At 41.0% G+C, this 25,938-nt stretch overlaps 1 protein-coding gene across 2 annotated transcripts; it reads right to left on the bottom strand.

Moving 5' to 3' along the window:
- Positions 1-441: 441 nt before the first annotated feature.
- Positions 442-22,186, bottom strand: rbms1a (RNA binding motif, single stranded interacting protein 1a). Of its 2 annotated transcripts, none has more exons than XM_058400840.1 (14): positions 21,772-22,186; positions 17,805-17,986; positions 13,714-13,772; positions 11,598-11,689; positions 8,613-8,770; positions 8,335-8,414; positions 8,131-8,237; positions 7,945-7,994; positions 7,178-7,265; positions 6,299-6,349; positions 5,027-5,137; positions 4,855-4,935; positions 3,276-3,354; positions 442-3,142 (listed from the first exon to the last, which is right to left on the bottom strand). In XM_058400840.1, the coding sequence occupies exons 1-13, from the start codon at positions 21,823-21,825 to the stop codon at positions 3,280-3,282; spliced, it is 1,188 nt and encodes a 395-aa protein (XP_058256823.1). In that variant the 5' UTR covers positions 21,826-22,186; the 3' UTR covers positions 442-3,142; positions 3,276-3,279. The 2 variants fall into 2 exon arrangements, with proteins under 2 accessions (XP_058256823.1, XP_058256822.1); XM_058400839.1 differs by having other exon boundaries at positions 8,122-8,237; positions 21,772-22,168.
- Between the last annotated feature and the right edge of the window lie 3,752 nt (positions 22,187-25,938).

The raw sequence follows: 25,938 nt of genomic DNA on the forward strand, positions 1-25,938 counted from the left end.
GTGAAATGAACTGTTTAAATCCCAGGTCCATGTCTTACATGAATTATTAAATATGAATAAAATGGTTAATGGAAAAAATCTCTTCATTTTAACGAAAACGATATTTTTCTTTTAGGATTTTTAAGTCACCCTCTGTAATTGATGTAAAATTCCAAGAACAAGCCATTATTTCTAATAAAAAAAAATAAATAAATAAAACAAACAAACAAATAAATAAATGAATAAACAGAATTCCAATAAGATTAAATTTAAAAAAGAAACAAAAAAAAAAAAAACCGAAACACGAGCAGGATTTTTTTGAAGCAAAAAATTTTTTTTCTGAAAGTTGTAGTCTATCACCGGTAGATCCACAGCCGATTAGACAAGACTCAAGGTTTCAGTATCAGTATCAGGTTTTATCACGTCTCACAGGCAAAACGGTGGAAAGCAGAGGTTCCGGGGCAGGTTTCAGCTCTGTCTTTAATTCAAAAGTTTTTCACAGAGGAATTCATCATAGAAATAAAAGATAAAAAGCATTTAAATTAAAAAAAATAATAATAATAATTGACAGGTTGAAGAATAGAAACAAAACACAGGAGCAGGTTTTGTTGTTGTTGGTGTTATTGTCGGACGTACAAGTTACCACTGACAAAAGTGTGGCATGTGTACAATGAAGCAATATAAAAAGAAAGTGTCACCGTTTCTGTGAAACCTGTGTAGCATTTCTTTGCTTCATGAACCATTTTTTCCCTTTAATCGCTCAATGTTGACATGAAAGATTGTGCCAGGTGAAACTGAAAAAACAAAACAAAAAAAACCCCCCAAAACAAACGTCCCTCATCGAGATACTTCTCACAATGACAATGTGTTACTTTGGTTGCTTCGATTAAGCCTCGGTAAACTGAGCGAGACTGCAGCGACCCGGTAGAGCTTGCGATCTGTTTGGATACAGAACATAATTCATCTTTTCATCAAACATAGTCATAAAAAAATTCTTTTCAAAGCAGTCACACAGGCTTGTCAAAACCGCCACAGCTTTTTCAGAACAAAGAGGCCCACATTGTTGTTTTTTTAAAGAACTTTCCAGATGGCCAAATGCAGAACATCAAAATACAAGAAAAAAAAGAAAAGAAAAAGAAAAAAGAACAAAACAAAAAGACACGAATAAAACCACAAATGTTTCCTTTTGAAGAAGTGGATGAACAGATGTGTTAAAATGTGAAGTCCTGTATGATCCCAGCTCCAGAGCTGGTGTTTTTCCTCCTGATTGGGCAGGATAGACCTGCAAACCTGACCAATCAGACAACAGATACAACTCTGAGGTAGATCGACGGCCAAGCTGACCTGGACATCAAAAGAAAAACAGCTGCAAAAACTCGAAAGGAAACGAAACGAAACGTGACTCCGTTGGAACTATCTAGGTGAAAACCAAAGCCGCTTTCGAATCTGCATCATTAGCCTTTGATTAGTTTAGCGTTTCGCGCATTTCTTCTTATTCTCAGATCCTTCATGTCTGAGCCTGTAAGTAAATACAAACTTAATCATAACCGAGTTGGCAAAAAAGGCACAATTTCCAAATATCCACATATATCAAGCTTACACCTGCTCCTTTAGCGTTAGTCTATACCAATGGGAACATTTTGATGGTCTTTGGTGGAAAGTATCTGAATTGCCTTGCTTTACATATATATATATATATATATATATTTTTTTTTTTTATTGCCTTAATTCTTTTCTCTGCAGGATCTTAAATTGAACACCTAAGAGCTTCTTGGCCGCCGTTTTCCGATTTATTCCTATCTCTACGAACCCTATCCGCTCTCTCACGCTCTGTTTATAACAGAATTGCATTTCTGATTCAATTCTAAAGTCACTGCATTTTAGATTCGCTTCTGATTGACAGCTGCAGCCCTTAATATTGCCATGAACTGGAGGGATAACTGCGGAAGAAAAATCGCAAACAAAACAGAAAAAAATCCAGGATTTACCTCCCCATGATTGAATTCGTTATAAAAATGGATCTCTCTCTCCCTCTTTTTTTTTTTTTTTACTCTTGTTCTGTACAACTCTTGCTTTCTAGCTAAAGAAACATTGCACTTCTGCCTCTCAGTACAAGAAATTTCTACACACTGTGTTCAAACATAAAAGGAAGAAAAACTGCCATTGAATAAAAACAAAACAAAAAGCATCATAATCTGCTCTCTGAAAAACTACTACTAATAACGAACGGTGTATCTCCCCAAGCTCGAGCGCTTCCACTATCATCTATACTCCCGTTCTTCACCCATCAAGCCCCGCCCCACATTCCATAACCCCACCCACTATAACCACCCCTCCCAAACTAACAACAGCTTCATCTACAACTACCACATCGAGTTTGACTGAAAAAAGAAGGCAGAAGGAGGACAGCAGAATTCGTCTTTCCCGTGACACACGCACACACACTTTACACGACCTGCATTTGGAGAACAGCCTAGAGTAAAGCGTGTGAATTATCCGCTTTGACAGACAGGAGAGAAGAGCAACAACAGCCGTGGAGCGTTATCATCTAAAACCCCGCTCTACAGTATTTACAAGGCAAATTACTGTTACTACATACCAAGAAGGCAAAGTGCGGAAGACAAAAGCAAAAAAGAAACCTCCCCATTGCTACTACCACAGCAAATTTTCTTTTCTTGTGTTTGTGTGTGTGTGTGTTTATGTGTGTGTGATAAACGGTCAGTAAAAACACACTAAAAACCATACTAAAAAGTCCTCTCATGCATCTAAAGGTACTAGCACACTGCATTTTTTTTTTTTTTGGAGTCCAGTGTTCACAGACTTTGGTCTGTGCCGAAGTCCTTGGTAAAAAATAAGCGTTCGTCTTGTTTCCTTTTCATTAGCAAAATAAAACGTCTACTTCTCTGCCGTGCCTGTCTGTCTTTCTGTGATGAGTTGCATTGTTTTGGTTGCTGATGCACCTGCTGCGGGTCTTTGAGGTTGTCGGAGTTGATTAAACCGTGGACTTCTGCGTTTTTTTTGTTTGTTTTGTTTTGTGTGGGTTTTTTTTTGGAACCTGTGCAAAAAAACGTGTCTTTTCCTCTGTGATGTCACTTCCTCAACGAGGAAGATAAGCCTGTAAGTCGTAGCAGCCCTCTTTTGACTCCGCCTCCAAACTCCTCACCTGGAAAATGAGAAAACAAGGCGGTGTTGATGTCACATGAACCGTGAACTGGACAAGTGTGAAAGTGGACAAAACCCAGATCTATAAGTAATTATTAAACACACAGAATAAGACTAAAGATGCTTTTTTTTACCCTTTTATTGCTTGTTCGGTTGGAATGGGTAGGTGGAGGGATCGCTGGAGTTCACATCCTGTGGCTGCACGCTGGGATCCTGAAACGCAAACGGGTCTCATAAATCAGAAGATAATACACTGATGAATAATGCATAGTACAAAATACACAGGATGTGTTATAGCGTGGGAGTTGTGTCACGTGTTACTCTTCGACAGATGGCTTACGGCGAGACATGATGCTCACGCCTGGCAGCGTGCCAGCTATAATGAAAACCGCCAGGCCTGAACGTCTTCTGGAGGCATTGGATAAACTGGGTGTCTTTACCACGGCGTTCTTGAATTGGATCTGATCAGGAGATGTTGATTCGTTTTCTCTAACAGCACGACTCTGTATATCGTTTCTATAGCAACAGCTAATTCACAGGGACTTGCATTGAGGAGGTTTCATGTGATGAAGAAATTCCTGTTTAATGTTAGGAGACAATTTTACGTTTATGGAAGGAGTCTCCAGTGTTGTAGCAGTCAGTAAGTTCCCCTGAACAGGACGGAAAACGTTGTGCTTGTTGTGGTCCTTGCCAACTGTTTTTTTATTGTATTAACTTCAAGAAAGAGAGGAAAAGAGAGTCTGCTGAGTACTGGAAGTACTGTTTATAGCTTTTATAATGCTTGGTTTTATAATGGTTATCGTCGCTCGAAACCCCAGGTAGAGGAAGGTTTCACACTTAGCACAGCTATTGACCTGGGGTTATGAAAACATCTACCTAAACATTTACAATGCCGTGTTAGAATGTTACAGCTGTAATTGTGACCCTCCTCTGGGTTACTTATAGGAAGGTCAGGGGTTCAAACCCCAGCACTACCTCTTGGGCCCTTGAGCAAGAGCCTTAATCCTTTACTGCTCCACTGTATCATTCCTGACCCTGTGCTCTGACCCCGGCTTTATTAAGCTGGGATATGTGAAGAAAAGAATTTCCACTGTGCTGTAATGTATACATAAATAAAGGCTAGGCTTTCGTAACTGCTTAGTTGTTCATGCAAGTCAAAAAGTGGTGCATCCAGTCGTCTAGACGCTGTCACTAAATAACCCAAGAGGACAGAGCAGTAAATATTGACCATACTGAACAATCAAACACCAGCCTTTCCCTCTCTCCATGAAAATATTCATAGTATTTCCTCCTCTGTGTTTTAGTCCTTGTTTTCTTGGACATCTCAGGAGGGTTAAAGCAGACAGGGAGGATTTGGGTAACAACATGGCAACATTTTTTAGTTATTTAAAGCTCTTGCATGCTGTATGTATCCAATCATGGTTGTTGACGGCACAAATAAGAAGGTTAAGCCAGGTTTTAGGAATGTACAGTGTGACACATCAGATTATAAATACTCAGGTTTACCCAAAGTTTACCCATGGGGATTTATTTCAAGTGTGAAAATCCCTAAAGTAACAACTATTAATGCTTTTAAAATGGCAACCGTTGACAAATTGCTTTATAACAGCAACAAAACAAATATGGAACGTTCCATTATTGGGAAAATGTTCAACACTGATTGTTTTCCTATTGTGTTTTCTTCTGTACACTGCAGCGCAGAACAGGATGTACCTCAGTGGCGATGGCAGCGGGTTGGATATGAGCATACTGAGGAATATATGCTCCTTGCATAGGTGTATTTGCCGGAATAAACTGGAAAAAACACAAACACAAATGATGATTAAATAACTATTAAAAGTATCTCTGAACTGGTATTAATTGATGTTGTTCATGTGGAGCTCACAGTGGCAGTGCCGCCTAAGGAGAGGTGGCCCATCTGCTGGGTCAGAGGAGCCAACATGGAGGACGGCTGCAGAGACATGGGGTGCTCCATAGAGGGCGACAGCACAGCTCCCTGAAGAGAAAGAAGAAATGGTGCGTCAGAGCGAGCTGATGAATTAAAAATGGAGAGAAAAGAAAAAACGAAATCAGAGAGAGAGAGATAGAGAAAGAGAGAGAGAGAGAGAGAGAGAGAGAGACTGGGTTAGGAGCATCTGTTGAAAAAAATCCTTGTTATTTCTGGAGCTGAACATCCTTATCTCACACACACACACACACACACACATATATACACACATACATGCAAACTGACACACACACATACACACACATTTAAAATTGACATACATTTAAAACTGACATTCACAGGCTGACACACACACACACACACACAGATATATAGACACTTACATGCAAACTGACACACACACACACAATAAAATACACACACAAACACATAAACTGACACATACACACAAACTGACACACACACACACACACATATAAACTGACATACACACAGACTTACACATACACACAAACTGACACACACACACAAACTGACACACACACACAAACTGACACACACACACACAAATATATAAACTGACACACACAGACTGACACATACACACAAACTGACACACACACACACAAACTGACACACACATATATATATAAACTGACACACACTCACACGCAAACTGACACACTCACATAAACTGACATATATACACACACAGACCGACACACACACACAAACACACACACATAAACTGACATACACACACTTACACACACACACACACACACACACACACACTTTACATAATCAGATGTGGGAGTTTGCAGATATTGGGCTACAGATGAAGCTGATTTATTGACATCATGTGTAAATATGATCATGAAATTCATGGGAGCTGCTTAACAGATGAATGAGTTTTTCCAGTGCTTCAAAATAACAACTGTAAAAGGTTTAAATTTACATTCCAACCACTTCTGGTTCAGAACACAGCATCCACTGATCGCACTGTTCAAGATCGCAACGTTCATTCAAAAGGGCCCACATGTTTCACATCTTTTCAAATGATGGTCAGGAAACAAACACAACCTTCTTGTCATGCCACCTGCGAGACTCCGCCCCCCGAACCGACGGTTCTCTGTTACAGAAAGCTGCATTTCGGTGCTAGAACCCGAATCATTTTAAAAGAGAAAGTAGTTGAGTGTTCTCTCTTACCGGATGCTGCATAATGTAAGGCTGATGTGTCATCCAGGAGGGACTCTGAACCTGTAAGTGTGCACCCACAGACACACACACACACAGAGAGAGAGAGTTGAGAGCAGGTGCTGTATAAAAGCTAGCGACTCAGCACAAAAGTCTCTTAACTACATAGACACAGCTGCTGTGTCCTCCTCGTCACAGGAGAATCTCCGGTTGTAACACAATGGCAACTGAACCTATTTATAATCATACACTCATGGTGCAAGCACTCGATCGTGACAATAAAACACTCGAGCTGTTATTAACGAGGTTTGTTTGCAAAAAAAAAATGGAGCAGAGAGAGAGAGAGAGAGAGAGAGAGAGTAAAAGAGAAGGGGAGAGAGAAAGAGATGGGGAGTGAGAAAAGGAAAGAGACAATGAGAGAGAGAGAGAGAGAGAGAGAGGGAAAGAGATAGAGGGAGGAAGAGACCAAGACAGGGAAAAAGAGAGAGAGAGGAGAGAGCAAGGGATAGGAGGAGAGAGAGAAAGAGGTGAGAGACAAAGAGTAAGAGTGAGTAAGAGGGAAGGGGAGCGAGAGAGAGAGAGAGAGAGAGAGAGAGAGAGCGAGGGAGAGAGAGCGAGAAAGCAAGAGAACTGAGAAAGAGAAAAAGAGAGAGCGGGAGAGAGAGGAGAGAGAGTAAGAGGTAAGAGACAAGGAGAGAGAGAGAGAGAACAGAGAGAGAGAAAAAGATAGAAGGGGAGAGAGAGGAGAGAGAGCAAGAGGTGAGAGACAAAGAGAGAGAGAGAGAGAGAGAGAAAGCAAGAGAACAAAGAGAGAGAAAAAGAGAGAGGGGGAAAGAGAGTAAGAGGAGAGAGACAAAGAGAGAGAGAGAGAGAGAGAGAGAGAGGTCATACCGGGTAAGTGGAGACAGGTGAGATGTAGGGAGACACAGCAGTCTGGGTCATTATCCTGTTCCCCATGCTGTAGGGAGGGGCGTAGTACCTGAAGGTGTTACAGATTATGACAGTTATTGACTCACCCATTGTGTACTCAGTAATTACACACTCCATGTTTATTTACGACAAGCAGAAACATATTTACCATCCATACACATAGTAAAGAATTCATTACTAGCCGTGAAAAACCTGAGAGAATATATGAACGGCTGTGACCGTTTCAGAGTGTGGAAGTTTCCGGAGCAGTAATTCTTTATTATGTATCGGTTTAATGAATGTGAGACGTCACATTGTTGTGAAACTTCCAGAAATTCCAGGAAGTTGATTTTAAACATTCATGTTTCAGGAAGGCGTGCCTGATTCCTGTTGAATTAGTTGATCTCTATCTTCAATAGACTCAGGTGTTCTGCTTGAATGGATCATAAACCCCACCCACACCTGCTCTTTCTGGATAAGATCAGACAGCCCTGACACAGAAAATGCTTCTGACGTTTGTTTTGTTCTTTCATCGTCAGACAATGGCACTAGACTTCCTCACTGGAAGAAGATGCTCTTAAATCCGAGGTCAGACTCGGCTGTCATGAAGACACGCCTCTGTCGTGCGGTTATGTTTAGTGATATTTATTAATACGCTAAATTGCAGCCCAAAGGAAACAGGAAGATTTTACTCTAGATAGACTTCTCTATTTTCTCAATCTTTAATGATAACATATGGCACATCTTACCCATTTTGGAGCGCAGCAGCATTAGGGTCATAGGTCAATGTTATCCCACTCTGAAAGAAAAGAAAAAAAAAGCAGAGTCATCAGGATTCAAAATCAAAATCCTGATATTAAAACACACCCACCCACACACACACCCACACACACACACGTACAATAAAGCACAGGAGACGGACTTACTAGTCTCACCTCGGCGTCCCGTGTCCAGTTTCGTCCGTTAGGGACGTATTTAGTCTGACTCAGTCGCTTCTTCTGTCCTCCATCAGCGAATTTACAGAGCAGTGGCTCTGATGCGCCTAAAAACACATTGCGCACGCTTACAAACAGCTAGCCTGAGATTTCTAACACTTGGTAACAGATCAGATGAACAGTGACGAGGTTTTTTTTAATTACCCAGCATTCCAGACGCGGATTTAATGAACTTCCCGTTAAAGTGAGAGATCACGGCATCACACTTCTCTGTAGACTCCATCCTGAGACAGACACATGCAAAGGTGATGCAGAGAGAGAGAGAGAGAGAGAAATATTAACACTGTGTACAGAGAATAAAATTGTGGCACTGACCTAGTTTAAATGCATACATGGCTGAACTTGAACACACTGATTCTGTCCAGATGGGGACCAAACACACACACACACACACACACACAAACACACACACACACACTGACCTGGCGAAGCCTACTCCTCTGCTCACACCGTGTGCGTCTCTGAGGATGCGGGTGGAGATGACCTGTCCGAAGGGCTTGAGGAGGTTCTCCAGCTCCTGCTCGTCCATGGACACTGGCAGGTTGGACAGGTACAGGTTGGTCGGGTCCTGTTCCTGTTGCTGTAACACAAACGACAGAGTAACATGATTAAGCTACAGAGCATCAAGTTCTCAAGTGCTACCAATGTCCAAAGTCAGGTGGGCTTTAAATCCAATGATCTATGATTGCTATCTCTGTTGTTCTTAAAGAGAGGTGCCAATCCGACTGTGGGACATTTGTGTGCACAGATTAAACAATTCAAGTCCAACCTCCAACCTGTGTGTGTGTGTGTGTGTGGACTTTGCAGGTTCTCCCCATGCTACCTTGGTTTATTCCAGCTTCTCCATGCATTCAGACATGCGTTTGTCTCTAAACTCTCTGTTGTGTATGTGTGTGTGAGATTGTGCCCTGTGACTGTACGGAATCTTGAGTCAGCATGATAGAGCGCTAAAATGTCAAACATTGACTGTGGAATGAGGAAAAACGTCATCTCGGTGGTTCAAACACGGCAGATCTTCACAATACTCCTAGAGATTACACAAAATGGCGGAGAACGGTGGGAGATTACACATACAGGTGAGTGGAAACATCTTGAAGAGAGAGATTAGCGGAGAATACATAGACTGGTTGGAGCCGAGAGGATGTGTACAGTAAAAGCATCTCAGGACAATGCACAATGACGCTAACCACTGAGGCAAAATTGAGCAGAATCAAACCCTGCAAAAGGACCCCCAGTTCCAGAAAATGATGCTTAATCTTTAGCTAATTCAGATTTGTATTTATATTATTTGAAGACAATTTGACCAACATGGTCAGAGGATCGCCATACACGTTCTTTCCGTTGAAATCTTCTTCTCTGACGGGAAAATGGTGCGCTCTGGATTCCAAGAACAACATGTCAGACCGAATTTGAGCTCCAGCATGCCCCAGGCAAATCTGACATTCTTTCTCCATGAAGCAATTTGGTTTATAATAGTGCCCTGGATTTATTATCCACAATAACCCCCTAGTTAGTAAGAGGTCGTAGTCATGGTGACAAACTCGGATTAACATACGGCCTTTGACTGACTATTGAACCTCCTCATTCGGAGGAAAGCAGCATACCAAAAAAAAAAAAGTAGTGAATCAGACAAACGTACTGAGTCGAACACACAAATGAGCGCATGAGCAAAGGATTGTAGAAATGAAAGTAGCTGATCAATGCACTAGAACAGATACTAAAAGCTAGAAGAGGAGACGTGATGAATAATTGAACACGAACGCAGAAGCAGTGGGAGGAGGTCAATGCAGTAAAAAAAGAAGGCTTTTGCAGTTGGATTATCGCTCACACACACACACACACACACACATACACTTAAAATGGGTGACAGTGAATGAGAATCAGCACAGCTTGAGCCAGAAAGAGATGACGAGATGAAAGACACGCACATTCACATTCATCTGTCTTAGGTTTAAAAATAATAAATAAATAAATAAATAAATAAATAAATAAATAAATAAATAAATAAATAAATAAAAGGAGAGTCATGTGACTCACAGAGGCAGACTCACGCTGTCCTCTAGAAAGCAGTGCTGCTGTGCGTCAACCAGCCAGGGTCGATGCTGATTGGTCGGTGTGGAGGTGTGTTCCTTCATGAATTAAAGCCTTCTGCTGCGGCTTTTCTCAAGCGCTTCAGAGTACCGTTGCCCCAAATAGATTTTATGTGTAAACAGTACAATTATACACAATAAAAGTTTATTGAATTTTGTATCCAGTGCTTTCTGCTTTTCGCAGACAGAACATGAGGGGAAAAAAATATACCAGCCATTTGGTGTCTGAAAATAAAGGATTTCCTCTGTATAAAACTCTCACATCCAGACAGCTATAAATGAAAGGCGGAAATATCTGTCAGTTTTTCCTGCTGACTTTCTAATTCGACACAGACACCGATAATGTATACATCATGTCGCTCTTTTGGATACGATATGAGACAATTCTTTACCTTCCTATTGTGTAAAATGTTATCTTTTGGGTCAACTGATTATTTATAATTCGTTATTCCGAAAAGCTAAAAAGAAAAGAAGAAAAAAACGCAGCAGAAGGTGTTACTTCTTGTTACGCAACTGAACACACCTCCAAACCGACCAATCAGCAGCCACCTGGCTATTTGACACACAGCAGCACTGCTTTTTCTCCCCCTCTCTCTTTCTCTCGATAGATAGATAACTAATACCGAGATATCGGTGAATATGTGCATATATAAAGCTTTATATCTGTCTGTATGATGCCTGATCTATTTCCGCTGCACAACTACACAAAGAAAAGACACTATGTACGTGGGGGAAAAAAAGCGCCCTGCAATTCATTGTTTCCTGGAATTTCATATTTGAACTCTTCAATACTTTGTGCCGAAACGGCTTCAGCGCAGACTTGCGAGAAAAGCTTTCGGTGCAAATTTGCCTGTTTAATAATTGATACACAGGGTTCCTCCTCATTTCCCCTTAGCGCTTTGCAAAACAAATTCATCCCTTGTGCTATCTTCTGTTTATTCACTACTCGATCCGTACCGAAAGCACGATTTGTACTGCGCATGTGTGGAGACTTTTTGTTCTGCGCATGCACCAACACATTATAACATTATATTATTAGCAGTATTATAAATACCTGAAACTGCCGTCATACTTTACACAGAAAGTAGACGCATTCCTGCACAGTACAAATCGTGTACTCCTACAGCAAAATACTCTGTTTCTGTAAATATCTGGCTTGGTTCGTGAGACACTGCCCCCTAGCATACAAAGTGTCCGTACGATCACAGACGCTTGCGCTAACGTCCACGTGTCTACACCGTGATATTCGTGCAAATCCACGGACACAGAAGGTACAAAATCAAGCCAATGAGTAAAAAAAGAAGAAGGAAATCCTACCTTGGCCATCTGAGCTTGAACGCCATTGTTTTTTAGCGCTGCCACAGCTTTCTGTGCTGACAATGGACTATCAAAATCCACAAAACCGTAACCTGAGGAAAAAAACACATCGTTATGACACAGTAATACGACATTATTTACACAGTAATGAACTAGAAGTTGTTGCAGACTAAAAGCAGCAGCCCTAAAACTATGTAATACCTTAATCCTGGATCACATCATAATCATTCCGCAATAAATCAATCTGTAAGAGTCTGTAAACTTAGTTAAAAGCAATTGGAGTAACAGGCTAATGTTAGATATTAGTGTATATTGGTGTATAGGTATACATGTGTATGAATTTGGAGTTTTTCTGTTAAACATTTCTATTTTCACATTTTTGAACGAATAAAAGCTACATCCATTATTAAAAAATATGTCGTTCCGATGGCGAACGAATCCCTGAAATATTCGATGACAGTTCCTAACCTTTAATAGTGGACTAGGGCTTATCACTACTCAATCCAATGTCATTTTATTACTTGGGAAGTTCTTGTTGATCGATTTGTTTATGATCAGGCGGTATTCTATAAACACTATAGTATTTATTAATGTTACAATATGTTGCTTGGTGCATGCGCAGAGCAGATCGCATTTCCGGTACGGATCGAGAAGTGACAAGCATAGCTTATTATATCCCGTAGGTGTCAAATAACACGTATTATAATAACCTTCATAAAAGTCATCATTATGATTCCTCCTTACATAACCACCCTAAAGGTCAAATACATAAAATAAATGCTTAGTCTCCCTCTTAGCAATCGCTTAGTCTCCCTTTAATCACATTTTTAGCTATTAGCTGCTAAGATGAGGAACTGATATAGAGATTGACAGATAAACATCTCGTCGATTTCCCCTTTTGTGTTTGAAAGATGCTTTTAATCTAGCTCTCTTCTGTGTGTAGGGATATCAGTGGGACTTCTGATATCAAAGTGTGATTAAGACATACATTAAACATACATTAAATTAGCATTAATCCAAGCAATATGCTCAAGTATTCCATTTATCTCTCTCTCTCTCTCTCTCTCTCTCTCTATCTATCCATCCTCTAGTCTATACTAGAGGATTTGGGAGTGCCAAGCTATCGCAGCAATACACACACACACACACACACACACACTATACACAAATTAGAGATGCCAATCAGCCTACAAAGGATGTCTCTGGAATGCAGGAGGAAACCAGAGTACCTGGAGGAAACCCCTGAAGCACAGGAAGAGCATGTAAACTCCATGTGGAAGCAGGATTTGAAGCCCAACCCTGAACGTTCTAACCATAAAGTGCTTAAGCATGTCACACACCCTTCATTAATCAATTAAACTTGTTATTATGGATCACATGATGACTTCAATTAACATTTTTCCTCACTCTCTTCCCCCTGAAATGAAATCCTAGCTACACTACAGATTCATTCCTTTCTATAAACACCCCACACTCACTACTCCTTTAGACTGGTTTCTGCTGGATGTTGGTGCAGACCATTTACCTGCCAGTCATTCTAAACAGTATTTCCTAGTCCTTGACCTTTCCAAAGGCCAAAAAATAGCTTTTCTTGTGTCCTTGTTGATCATTGAATGTCTTTGTCATGTCTCACTCCACAGTGGTGCTTAATATGAAGCTCATATGAAAGTAGACACTCAGGACTTTACCTCCGAACGTGCAGCTTTTTAGAAGTATTTCTGTTTTCCCTAGCCTACGAGGGATAATATATTCATTAAAAATGCAAATTGTTTATTTTTTTCACAGAAATGTTTAAAGTAAATGTTGATATAAAACCCATTTCTCCTCGCTGAGATGCCCCAAGTGCTTGTTCTTATACAAAGCAGCTTAAATTGTTTACTGATAGACTTCCATTCTGCGGGTGCAATGGAACACCAGTGCAGTGGTAAACAGGGTTAATTCAAATCATATCTATTCCTGTGTTTGTTTAGGTAAAATTATTATTATTATTTTTTTAATATGAGGTGAAATAAAACTGTTTTGTTCCTAAATCTAATGATCATAAGCAAAAACAAATCCTTTTATTATGACCACTATCATGAAGCCCTACAAGGTAACACAATGCGATTTGACAAACCTTTGCATTTGTTTGTGGTCTTGTCCAGGATGGCTTTTGTGGAGACAATCTTTCCATACCTGCAGAGACAGAGTGCGAGAGAGAGAGAGAGAGAGAGAGAGAGAAAAGAGGATAAATGCATCCTGCTGACAGACAGTCTGTCTACACATGTCATACATGGCATGAAGAAAAAGGAATGTGTGAGCTAAGCTAAATGACACACACGCACCCACACACAAGTCCCTGAGCTTGTTTAAAAGGTGTACGACGTAGAGACAAAGAAAGCTTTGTGTGAGAAATGTAGAGAGCGTAAGCACAATCGAAGCAGCAATTACGTGACGAAAAGAGGCTGAGATGCTGCTGCTGATGGAGCTCAGCCTGTGATTACTGCATAGAGTTCAGAGGAAGTCCTTCCACAGTCCCGGTGCTGACCATGGCCTCAGGCTGTGTGTGTGTGTGTGTGTGTGTGTGTTCTCCATCATCAGGCAGTGAGCGAGGCATGATGAATGAGAGCAGGCACGGTCGAGTGTGTTTCTCAACACCCCTGAGACAAACGCCTACAGTTTGGACAGAGAGAGGAGAAGGTTTCACTTCCGTCATTGTTTCTGCAAAGTTTGATCCATGTTTGCTCTTTCTTCTCCCAGACTCTTATTAGGGAAGAAAAAAACCTTCAAATTATATTTGCTTCTTAAACCGGAACGCCGTCTGTTCGACTCGGAGCGTCAGTTAGTTGTAAACTGCTATGCAATATCTTTCTGTGGAAAGAATCAACGGGTTTCTTGAGAAACAAAAGCCCTTGAGAGTTTGAGGAATGATCCAGAACCCAGAAACCAGTCTGCAGAGCGACTCGAATTTCCGTAACGTTAAATTGAATAAAGGTCTGATTTGGTATGCTGCTTAAACACCGTACATAAACAGCATTCCTGGGCAAATCCTGTGAAATGTGAGATATTGGGAGAGGGAACCAATAGGCTTTCACATGCAGATCACATGACTCTCCAGCATGGAGGCCCACCCGACCTTGGCCTTGACCCCTTTCTTCTGGGGTGGTGTGTAGTGGGGGAGGCCCTCATTTCCTGCTCACTACGACGGCATGTGTCAGCCTGGAGCACGTCAAAGTAAATCAAACCGGCTAGAAACTTCTTCACAGTCACAAAAAAAGACAGAAGTGTTTATTCCACTGTACGACCGTCTAGGTCTTAGCAACGGTGTTAAAAGCTTTCAAACGAAAATAATAAACAAACAACAAACGAAAGCAACTCTAGTGTAACATAATAAGAGACAGTACAAAACATTAAACACACCTTTGAACCATGCAAAGCCTCAAACCTTACACATGGTGAGAAGATTATGGGTCTTCCCTAGCTGACACTTAAAAATCAATTTCTGGAATTACCATGGCGATGCCCGGACTCCCTAGAGCAGCCAGAGATAAATTAACTCATGACGGGAATGTCCGGACTTCACACACACACACATACACACACTCTCTCTCTCTCTCTCTCTCTCAACCCCACAACCACCACCCCTCCTTTCACTCTCTCTCTCTCTCTCTCTCTCTCTCTCTCTCTCTCTCTCTCAATCAACCCCACAACCACCACCCCTCCTTTCACCCACACACACACACACACACTCACAGGAAGGGACATGTTGTAGCACAAAAGGATTTATGGGGTAAAAAGGTCAACCAAATGCTAAATATCAATACCAGGCATCAATTTCCTCTAATTGCAGACTCCATCTGCATCTTAAACGTGCACAGAGCAGCTGGATGTATAGTTTTCTTCATTAAACCCAGCATTTTTGCCCTTGTTCAAGCATCAAAAATAAATAAATAAATAAATAAATAAATAAGAAAAATAACTGATTTTGGTATGAGAGGAATAACATATTTAGGGGTGTGCTGTGTGCAGTGGAAATGAATCCAGTGTGTGGTATGTGTGTACACTGCTACACCACAGAAGAATAGGATAGGAGATATATTTTATATTTACTTGTACATTTATATGTTTTTGTTATTACAATATAGTCATAAATTATTAGTACATATAGTTCATTATCACCTCACATGAGTACTTATGATATTCAGCGCATGCACACACACACACACACACAGATCATTACTGCATCAGTGTACAACATTTTTGTTAAACAAAACGATCATCTTATGTGTGACTGCTTGCAGGCTGATCCATCATAGACAAACACAAAACATCTGGGCTTTTAATGCTGTGGGATTCCCAGCCTGGAACTCTTCACTGGTTTTGTATATTTGTAATGAAAGCAAAGAGCTACTCTCTTTTTTTTGACCAGGAGAAAACCCCTTTTTCTTTCCTTTTTTGAATATTTTTGTTAAATATTTGCTGAATCATGCCTGCTTTCCTTGCACGAGTCGGTTTCCATCAGCAGCAGTGTTAGGAAGAAGTCACACAAATAGATGTTGCCTTGGGTTACACGCTTCAGCCTGTGCTCACGTGAGGCACTCGTGGAGAGCGAGACAGCGAATGAGAGAGAGAGAGAGAGAGAGAGAGAACGAGAGAAAGAGAGTGAGTGAGAGAGTTGGAATGAAAGAAGGAGAGAAGTTAGTTGAGAGAGAGTGAGAGAGTAAGAGAAAACAAAGAGAGAGAGAGAGAGAGACAGAGAGAGAGACAGACAGAGAAAGAGAAAGAGAGAGGGATGGAATGAAGAAATGTGAGAGGTTACTTGAAGCAGAGAGAGAAAAAGAGAGAGGGGGGTGGAATGAAGGAATGAGAGAGGTTAGTTGAATTAGAGAGAGTGAGAGCAAGAGAGAGAGAAAGCAGGAGAGTGAAAGAGAGAGGGATGGAATGAAAGTATGAGAGAGGTTAGTTGAAGCAGAGAGAAAACGAGAGAGTGAAAGAGAGCAAGCGAGAGTGAGTGTGAGAGAGAGAGAGAGAGAGAGAGAGAGAGAGTGAGAGAGGTAAGTTGAAGCAGAAAGGATGGGAGAGTGAGGTAGAAGCAGATAGTGAGAGATTTATAAACAGTGACAAAGAGACAGAGAGACAAACAGTGGGGAGAGAGAGAGAGAGAGGTAAGTTGAAGCAGAAAGGATGGGAGAGTGAGGTAGAAGTAGATAGTGAGAGATTTATAAACAGTGACAAAGAGACAGAGAGACAAACAGAGGGGAGAGAGAGAGAGATATGGAAAGATTATATATACGAGTATATATACCGATCAGCCATAACATTAACACTACTGACAGGTGAAGTGAATAACACTGATTATATTCCAACAGCACGTGAAAGTGAAGAGTCAGTCCTCTAAGTTGAGGAAAAATGAGCAAGCATAAGAATCTGAGTGCCAAATTGTGACGTCTAGACGACTGGGTCAGAGCTTCTCCAGAACTCCAGGTCTTGTGGGATGTTCCCAGTATGCGGTGGTTAATACCTACCAAAAAATGGTCCAAGGAATAAGGACCACCGCTGAACCAGTGACAGGATCATGAGCTCCTACAGAAGAGCTACTGTAGCACAAATTACTGAAAAACTTGGCAATGTTCAATTTGTTGACTTGGCCTCCAAATTCCCCAGATCTCAAAGTCTGATCCATGGAGGCTTTTTTTTAATGGACACAATATTAGGTAGGTGGTTTTAATGTTATGGCTGATCTGTATATATGTTACAGTCTGTCTTATCTTTATATAACGTTACCTGTAAAACTTGAAATTTAATACTTAGAAATAAGCTGTACAATTCCTTCCTGAAAGTGTGTGTGTATGTGTGTGTGTTTGTTTTCTCAGTAGAGACCAAATTTCTATACTAGGTTATGTATATATATATATATATATATATATATATATATATATATATATATATATATATATATATATATATATATATATATATATATATAGGACCATTTTGACCTTGTTTCCAGTAAAGAAAAACAGAAAAACTTCATCCAAAAATCCAAAAAGGTTTAATTTTGTGTACTGAGATTAAAGTTTGGGTTGGTTTAGGTTTTTAGGTTTTGGCTTAGCATTAATTAGCTGTATTAATAATTAATTAATAATTCTGTCAATGGAAAGTCCTCACAGGGATAACAAGACAGATGTTTGTCTGTGTGTGTGTGTGTGTGTGTGTGTCTGTACTCACGGCTGACAGAGTTTGACAAGGTCGTGGTCGGTGGTGGATGGAGGCAGGCCGCGGATGTAGAGGTTGGTTTTGCTGAGCTGCTCCCATCCGGTCGTGCTGCTGTTGCTGCTGCTGTTATTCGTGCTGCTATTGGTGCTTGGGCTGGGTGGAGCCATCGGGAGAGTGGGCGGTGCAACAGGAGGCTGTAGACAACATTAGACAACAAATTCATTTGGATCCAATACAAATTTTCTTCCAGAAAATTCTTCGAAATCTCATAAAACATTTACGCCATTATCCAAAGAGACTTACTTTTTCTTTTATTGCATTTTATACAGGGGAGCAATTGAGGGTTAAGGGCTTTGCTCAAGGGCGCAGCAGCTTGGTAGACCGAGGATTCGAGCTCACAACTTTCCAACCTTACCAATGTTCAATCCTGATGCACACGGAAAAAAAAAAACAATCTCTATCCTCTGTGTGAATGAAAATCTCACATGTGCACTGGACGGAAACGAGCGTGTGGTACATGAGCATCACCTCAGTCTCACAGCCGCACGTGTTGAAACAGGCAAATTGCTTAACCACTATGTCCTTCATGCCTCTGCGGTGCTGATTGCAGACTCAGGTTCTGCCTGGGTTCACCCACATCTACAGCTCCCTACCATCTAATCAGTAACCACAGATTCTCTCTTCTGTACACACCAGCACATGTACCTGCCTGAGCAGGCTATTCTATCTGTCCAATCTACCACTTACAGCAGCATAGCAGAACGCTGGATGATTATTTCTCTGCACTGAACTCTGGGGACAGGAATTTATCCCTCTACGGTATATTAGATTATTTGAGCTGCTTATGAAAGGATGTAATCATTTATCAGAGCTTCTACTGTTTAAAGCTGTACTGCAGTTAAAGGCAAATCTCTGCAGCCTCGCTATATCCTGCAATCCGGCCAGATCCGTGCCAATATCACCGAAAAAAGATCCTTCCCGATATGGTCATGTGGCTGCAAATTCATAAAATCCACATACAAGGCAAATATGGAAGGTATGGAGGTTAAACAGGTCCGGTCCTCTCACTCATAACTACATGCTTGTCCTGTTCGTTTAACTCTTGTTACTTTAATATTAAACACACTGAATAATTTTGCCAAGATATTCAAATCAGGAACCTTTTCCTATAACATAATTTGTATCAAATGAATTCAGACATAGTTTCATGACAGTCCCTTTTAATTTGCTGTAACGTTTGCAACAATACTGTGACATTAAGATGATTTTTGTTCTTTAGGAATAATCAGTCCCTTTAGCATGAAAAACTAAAATGAAGCCCCTTAAATATTTCCTGGAAAGTAAAAAAACAAAACAAAAAAAACAACCCAAAACACACTAGAAGTTATGATTTGATCTTCTCCAAGTGTCTTGGACAAGTAACTAGTGAGAAAATGGCCGAGGATTCCAGTTAGGTAATAGCTACGGTAAAGCTCTGGATCTGATTTAATACGGTGTGTCTGGAAAAATCATAGGAAATGAATCACCTTTTCATCAGTATGCGTCTGATGATCAAACCACAAACCAAACCGCTGGATAAAATATCTAAAATACAAAAGAGTTTTATAACCTGACTTCACAGCAGAGTTGAGTCATAGCAGAAACATCTCCCCCGACCACTAAATTCATTCACACCAGAGCCTAGTCAGGATGACTAATACAGAATCAACAACCGGTGTGAACAGAAAAAAAAAGGAGGAAAGAGCTCTTATTTATTTATGTATTTTCTCAAAAGGGTCACATGTCGAGGCTGAGCATGGGGATACAGGAAGCGCAGGCCTCACCCTCACCGCAGAGTATAGTGACTGTGGCTGACATCAGTGTAACACTTCCTGTTTCAGGCTCGTTCATTAAAACAGCTCTCGTTCTGCTTGTCCCTCTCAGCGCACATAAAATGGCTGCCTATAAAACACCACCAGACTGGCGTTTAGGGAACTAGAACATAATAAAGAGTCTGAAAAGCCCAGTGGTGTGAATTACAGCTGTTGCTGTGAAGTTGAAATCCAGCTGCACACATTCTCCTGGACGGGATGCGTGTGCATATACCTCTGTGTGTGTGTGTGTGTGTGGTTGGACCACAGTTCATAAAAAAAAAAGAAAGAGCAACACCAAAAGGGGTGTGTGTCCTTCTGTTCCGTGACACACTGACCCACTTCTGGTTGAGTGACTCACACACTCGCAACCCCACACACGTGCATGCTCAGGTGAGGCTGGACGTACAGCCCAAAGCTCATTATTCCTGTCATTTGATCAAGCTGAAGAGGTCAAGGTATGCACGTGGAGTGATGTGTTTCAACTCGACATGAAAGGAGCAAGGGAACGCATGGAGGCCTCAAAAGCCTGCTGAGGAACACAACGAGGCATTGAGCGCACTCTAACATAAGGTACCATTTTGCAAGGAAATGCTATTACTTTGAAAAGCTCCTCCAGCAGTGAACTCGTTTCAAACAGTGCCAAAATAGTTCTCATTTTCCCTTCGATTATATTGGCTCAAGGCGAACGTGATCCTATGTAAAGCGTCATGAGAAAGGATGCAGTATACAGTACATACAGGAAGGTCTGTGAAATGATGGAGAGAGAGAGAGAGAGAGAGAGAGAGAGAGAGAGAGAGAGAGAGATAGAGAGAGAGAGAGAGAGAGAGAGAGAGGGAGAGGGAGAGAGAGAGAGAGAGAGAGAGAGAGAGGAAAAAGATTGGGAGGAGGCACGTAGGAAAGCAGAGAGCAAAAGATCGGATTCAATTTCCGGGCCATCTTTCAAGCGTTGGTGGTGTCCCCTGGGTCCCATGCTATGCGCTGCAGTCATCCTGCGCCATATGGTTCTTATAAACTGTGAAATCTTGGAGTCCTGCTAACCTCTGCTGCCACTAATCTGAGCTGAGCTATGTGAGAACATATGCAAATGTCTGCGTGGAGGTGTGTAGGCATTTGTGTTTGTATGTATGTCATTGCATTTAAAGCTTTAGAACTACACTTAAAAAAGTATGAGGAAATATCTGAAGGGGATTTCATGAATAACATAGATAGATAGATAGATAGATAGATAGATAGATAGATAGATAGATAGATAGATAGATGATTCTTCTCAAAGGTCAAAATATTGTATAAGCACAGATGAAAAGATCCAAGTTCATATTAAATTTGAACTCTTGCCCTCTGCTAACCTACCCTCTATCCAGGCCACGCCCAACTTTTGTAACATACTGTACAAACTCATTAATATTCATGAGTACATCCAGGATTCTCTTGACACAAGTTGCCATGGGAAACTCTCCCGGTCACATCCTTAAAGTGCCCCCCCCCGTCTCATGTCTCCCTCCTCATTAACAGCTCCGTGTTAAATCTGTTAGCGAATCAAACCCTTTAAAATGACCTCCAGTCATGTTAATGAATCACTTAAGCGAGAATTTGTTTTTTAAAAAAAAGAAGAAAACACACACCCACACACACACACACACACAAACACACACACACCTTTCGATCGCGTCTGTTCAATGATTATAAGCGGCGTTGATTCGGTTCCCCTTTAAAATCTTTAAACATTCATTACTAATCCCAGCACTATCACCGGATTGACGCATTTCATATTGCATCAGAAGCTTGTTTGACTCAGTGGTGTTGAATAATTTAATACTAACCAATACGGGTTAAAAGAGCTGAGTCGAATAGTGATTCATTCCGGTGTCGATTCACGAATTGAATTGAAGTCTGATCATTCGGGACTCAAATGGAGAGACAAATATCTAACCCCGCATCTCCTTTACCGTGAATAAAACTGAAATATATTAAATAATAGAATTGCATGCCATGGAATCAAATAGTCTTCTGGACACGCTCGTTGTCCATGGCCTGTCCAGCATCGCGCGCCGCGCTCGCGCTACTGCTTTTGTACTATTATTATTAGTATTATTATTATTGTTATATATACATATTTTTTAACCAACCTGCTTTCGATAAGGTGTCCTCACTGGATTGGCGGTGTTTGCAAAGATCATCATTAATTCCTTCGTCGTTGATTCAGCGCTGAATAAAAGAATATGTCCGTACAAAAAGAATTCAGTGGTCTATTAGGCTACAGTAGAACTGTATTTTTTCCACATCGCACTCTTCTGGTGTCGGTCGCTCCCGAAAAAAAAAAATCGGTATTTGGAGGGTTTGACGTGCCAAACAAAAAAATATTACCGTGTCGATGGTTTATTCCCACCTCGGCCCGTCCAACCAGTTTCGGTAAATCGCCTGGTTCATTGATCTTCGTTCTGTTGCCCGCAGGAAAGACCCACCTACTGTGGAACGATCCATTCGTCACTCGGTCTGCGGGGGTGGCTTCAACGCCTAGCGCTCATCTAATGTTTTTGTTTTCAGTGTCGGAATAGTTGACCGCGAAGCTAGAAGATATGAAACCTTATTGAACCGACACAGAACACGGAGTGACTACTAACACTTAGAATACACGCTTTTTACAAACGAATAATGGTTGGCTCCAACCCTACGCCGAGCTCTTGGTTGTCTCCAGCATGCATACCACACATTCCACAACCTGACCATCAGATCCCATTTACAATGCAGCCATAGAAATGCGCCCTAGGCCACCGGGACAGTCCCATCCCGATGTGTCCCGTGTGAATTGTTGCTTGAAAGGAGATTAAGTTATCTTTCAGATATTTTTTTTTTACAGAACCTGTAACCATGATCCACTATGACGACTGCGACTTGTATACATGTAACAAAGCAGTGGAACCCATACAATCTAGTCTGAAGTTCATGATAAGGCCTAGTTAGCAAAACCTGAAAAGAAAAACCCTTGTGACAGCATGAAAACAAATAGTTTGCAACCAAATGACACCACCCATGCTTGCCCAGAGCCTTGCCTTTTCTAGCTATTCATAGGATAATCCAGTGCTGTAATCATTGTGTCACACCTTATACAGGCTGAATGAACACAGAGCATCTCTCACTATGCATGTGAGGTTTAAACCCACTGCAGAAGAGACCTTCTGGTAGACATAAACACACACATCGTCAACACACATGGTGTTTTAAACTTTATTTACCTGTGTCAGGGTGTTTTCACACCTGGGCTAAACACGCCAGTCTACACCAGGACTGATTCTGGGCTTGTTTGGGGGAGGGGCTAGAAACTGCAGGTTTGCTGTCCCATAGAAGAACTGTGGAAAAAGACAGGAAAAAAAAAAAATGAAATTGTGTGTTATGAACACAAGTATGATCTATCATCGGTTAAAGTTAGATAAGATCATTGGACATCTGAGTGGAAGGTTGTGAATTCAAATCCCAGCATCCTCAATCTGCTAGTGCTGGTCCCTTGAGCAAAGCCCTTAACCCACAACGTCTTAGTTGTATAAATGATATTCGTTCTGTTTTAGGCCATCTGCCAAATACTGTAAATGAGTCTCCTTTAGTTTTGAAGATTTTCTCACTGTTTTATAGCTCGTCGCTTCTGGGAAAATGCTTACCATTAATTTTTTAAAGCTTTCTCCAGTGCTAGTCCAATTAAGTGCTCTCTATAAGGTATATATCCTCCCCCAGAGTTGGGTTTTGATCTACAAGGCAATGCTTTTCCAATCTGTCCAGTTTCATCGAGTCTGTGCCCTCTTCAGCCTCAGATTCCTGTTCTTGGCTGACAGAAGTGAAACCCAATGTGGTTTTAAGCTAGTGTATCCCATCCACCACAAAGTTCAATGTGTTGTGTGTGCTAGATGTTTTTTTTCCCTGCTCACCACAGTTGTAAAGAATAGATATTTCACTTACTGCAGCCTTCCTGTCTGATTCAATCAGTCTGGCCAGTCTCCTCTGGTCTCTCTCATCAACAAGGCATTTCCACTGGCAGAACAGCTAATCACTGGATGCTTTTTGTTGTACACGCTAATCAGTGTAAATTGTTGTGTGTGACAATCCAAGGATTTTTTACTTGGAAATATTAAAACCAGTCGGTCAGGCACCAATAGCCATGTCATGGTTATAGTCAGTGAGGTCACATTTTCCAATATTCATTCATTTTTCTTATGTGATCAACTGAAACTAAACTGTATCTCTGTTTTGTTACCTTACAGGTTCGTAGAAACATATAGATAACATATAGATACTTTTTTCAACCCTGGTAGTGTGATAACTCTTTACAGATGTGAGTTATCAGGTTAAACTTGCAGCTTGATTTTAGTAGGGCATTCACGGTCACAGGGTGGTGTCAGGACATAATCACATGAGTCCTGACCTTGTTTATGTAATTGGAGAATAGAAATTGTGTGGGTGAGAAAGACAGAGCTCTCAGCACTGCTTAGGTACTGTATGATTTTGTAAAGCCACTACAACTCATCATGAACACATCAAAGCTGTAGCTGTTTTGAAGAGGCCCATGAGCACAGTAAAAAAAAAAGAAAGCTTCTGCAATCTTGGTGTCAACCACAAACTACAAATAGCATTAACCACCACCACCACAGCATTGTTATTAAACACAACATTACAATCTATCAGTGAAGACATTTTCTCATAACTGGATTGGAAAACAGTTAAACAGCAACCATTTACAGGAAACATCCAGATTTCTATCTATCTATCTATCTATCTATCTATCTATCTATCTATCTATCTATCTATCTATCTATCTATCTATCTATCTCTATCTCTATGATCCAGTACCTTGCTTGCTTTACTGATAAAATATAAAATAAAAACAATAGAAATAAAAACATGACAGGATGTGCAGTTATTGGAAAATAATCAGTGATATATTAGTAATGTCTTATTTATCAAAGAAAGCACTTTACAATTTTCCAATAGATGTTGCATCATCAACTCTAATGTTTTATGGTTTTAATCTCGGGAAATGTCCACTGGAGTTTGTTTCTGTAATCATACATGTCCCTGTTTTCTCCTGAAGTGAACAGCAGAAAATTGTAGCTTGGTACTGACAATTTCAACATGCATCATCAGTGGATTGTGGAGACTTCTTCAGAAAGGTTAAATAATGCAAACCAAAACAAAAGGCTCTGTCATATCATTATCATTTATAGATTTTTTTTATTTGAATTATATTTATTTTTTATCAATGCAGGGAACTAACCCAGCTGCAGACGGGTTAACGCTCAGTGCCGGTCTCAAGCCCGGATAAAATGGGAGGGTTGCTTCAGGAAGGACATCCGGTGTAAAACCTGTGCCAAAATCAAATATGCGACTTGAATGATCCGCTGTGGCGACCCTGAACAGGGAGCAGCCAAAGGAGAATTATAATTACATTTGAATTATAAGTGGCACTACTGTTAATCGACATTTTATGACCAATTAGCCTCAAGAGCACTTTTGTGGTATAAAAGTATACAAGGTTAGTCTCTTGTAGCAAGTAGCAAGATGATTGAACTCTACTACAATTTTTGCAACCACTTAGTACAAAGCCTCTCACTGTGGTGGGTCTATAGATGGTGCCGTGAACACAAGAGGTCAATCCAGAATGAAGACCCTGAGTCTATCTGAATAAAGGTGCAATGTCAATAGGTCAACAAGCAGGAGTGTAGGACACAGAGACAGAGATGGAGAGGGAGGACAGGGGAGGGCGAGGTGAAAGAGCCAGGGATCCGATTCAGCAGAGAGGGAGGTCATTCGGTGAAAGTCAGGCGGCAGACACAGAAAGCATGACGGCCTTCTCTTTGTAAAGGTCTGAATGAAGCTGCTGGCTTTGCACTTATGGGTCACGCTTCCTTGCACCAGTTCTGTTTTTTTTTTCAACCCTTGACTGACTGAAGTGGAGTGAATAACATGCTAAATACTGCCAACCACCCCCCCCACACACACACACGTTATCCTTTCTAGCTCTCCTTTTGATTGATTCACGTTGTCCGAAAACACGACATCCAGAAGGTGAGTAAAATCTAAAGTGTAATCTCATACATCATTCACGATTGGCAGTTGCACAAACACACCCACCTCCCCTGTGGGTGTCCAGTCACTTCCTGTGCAAAGGTCATGGCTTTTAGCATTCATTCCAGACTCCCTCCCACCCAAAGAACACTCACACACACACACTCACACGCACACTTTCTCTGAGAGCCACAGACATACACAACAGAATTGGAGAGAACAGAACGGAGGAGAACAGAGCA

This window comes from Hemibagrus wyckioides, linkage group LG10 (genome assembly GCF_019097595.1).
Source record: "Hemibagrus wyckioides isolate EC202008001 linkage group LG10, SWU_Hwy_1.0, whole genome shotgun sequence".
In the NCBI taxonomy this organism is placed as follows: domain Eukaryota; kingdom Metazoa; phylum Chordata; class Actinopteri; order Siluriformes; family Bagridae; genus Hemibagrus; species Hemibagrus wyckioides.

Excerpts from the sequence above, each read along its gene's own strand:
- rbms1a (XM_058400839.1), bottom strand. The coding sequence starts at position 21,825 with ATGATGATCTTTGCAAACACCGCCAATCCAGTGAGGACACCTTATCGA. Across the intron at positions 17,987-21,771 it reads GGACACCTTATCGAAAGCAG|CCTCCTGTTGCACCGCCCAC; the intron begins GTTGGTTAAAAA and ends TGTTGTCTACAG. Across the intron at positions 8,771-11,597 it reads TTCAAGCTCAGATGGCCAAG|CAACAGGAACAGGACCCGAC; the intron begins GTAGGATTTCCT and ends TTTGTGTTACAG.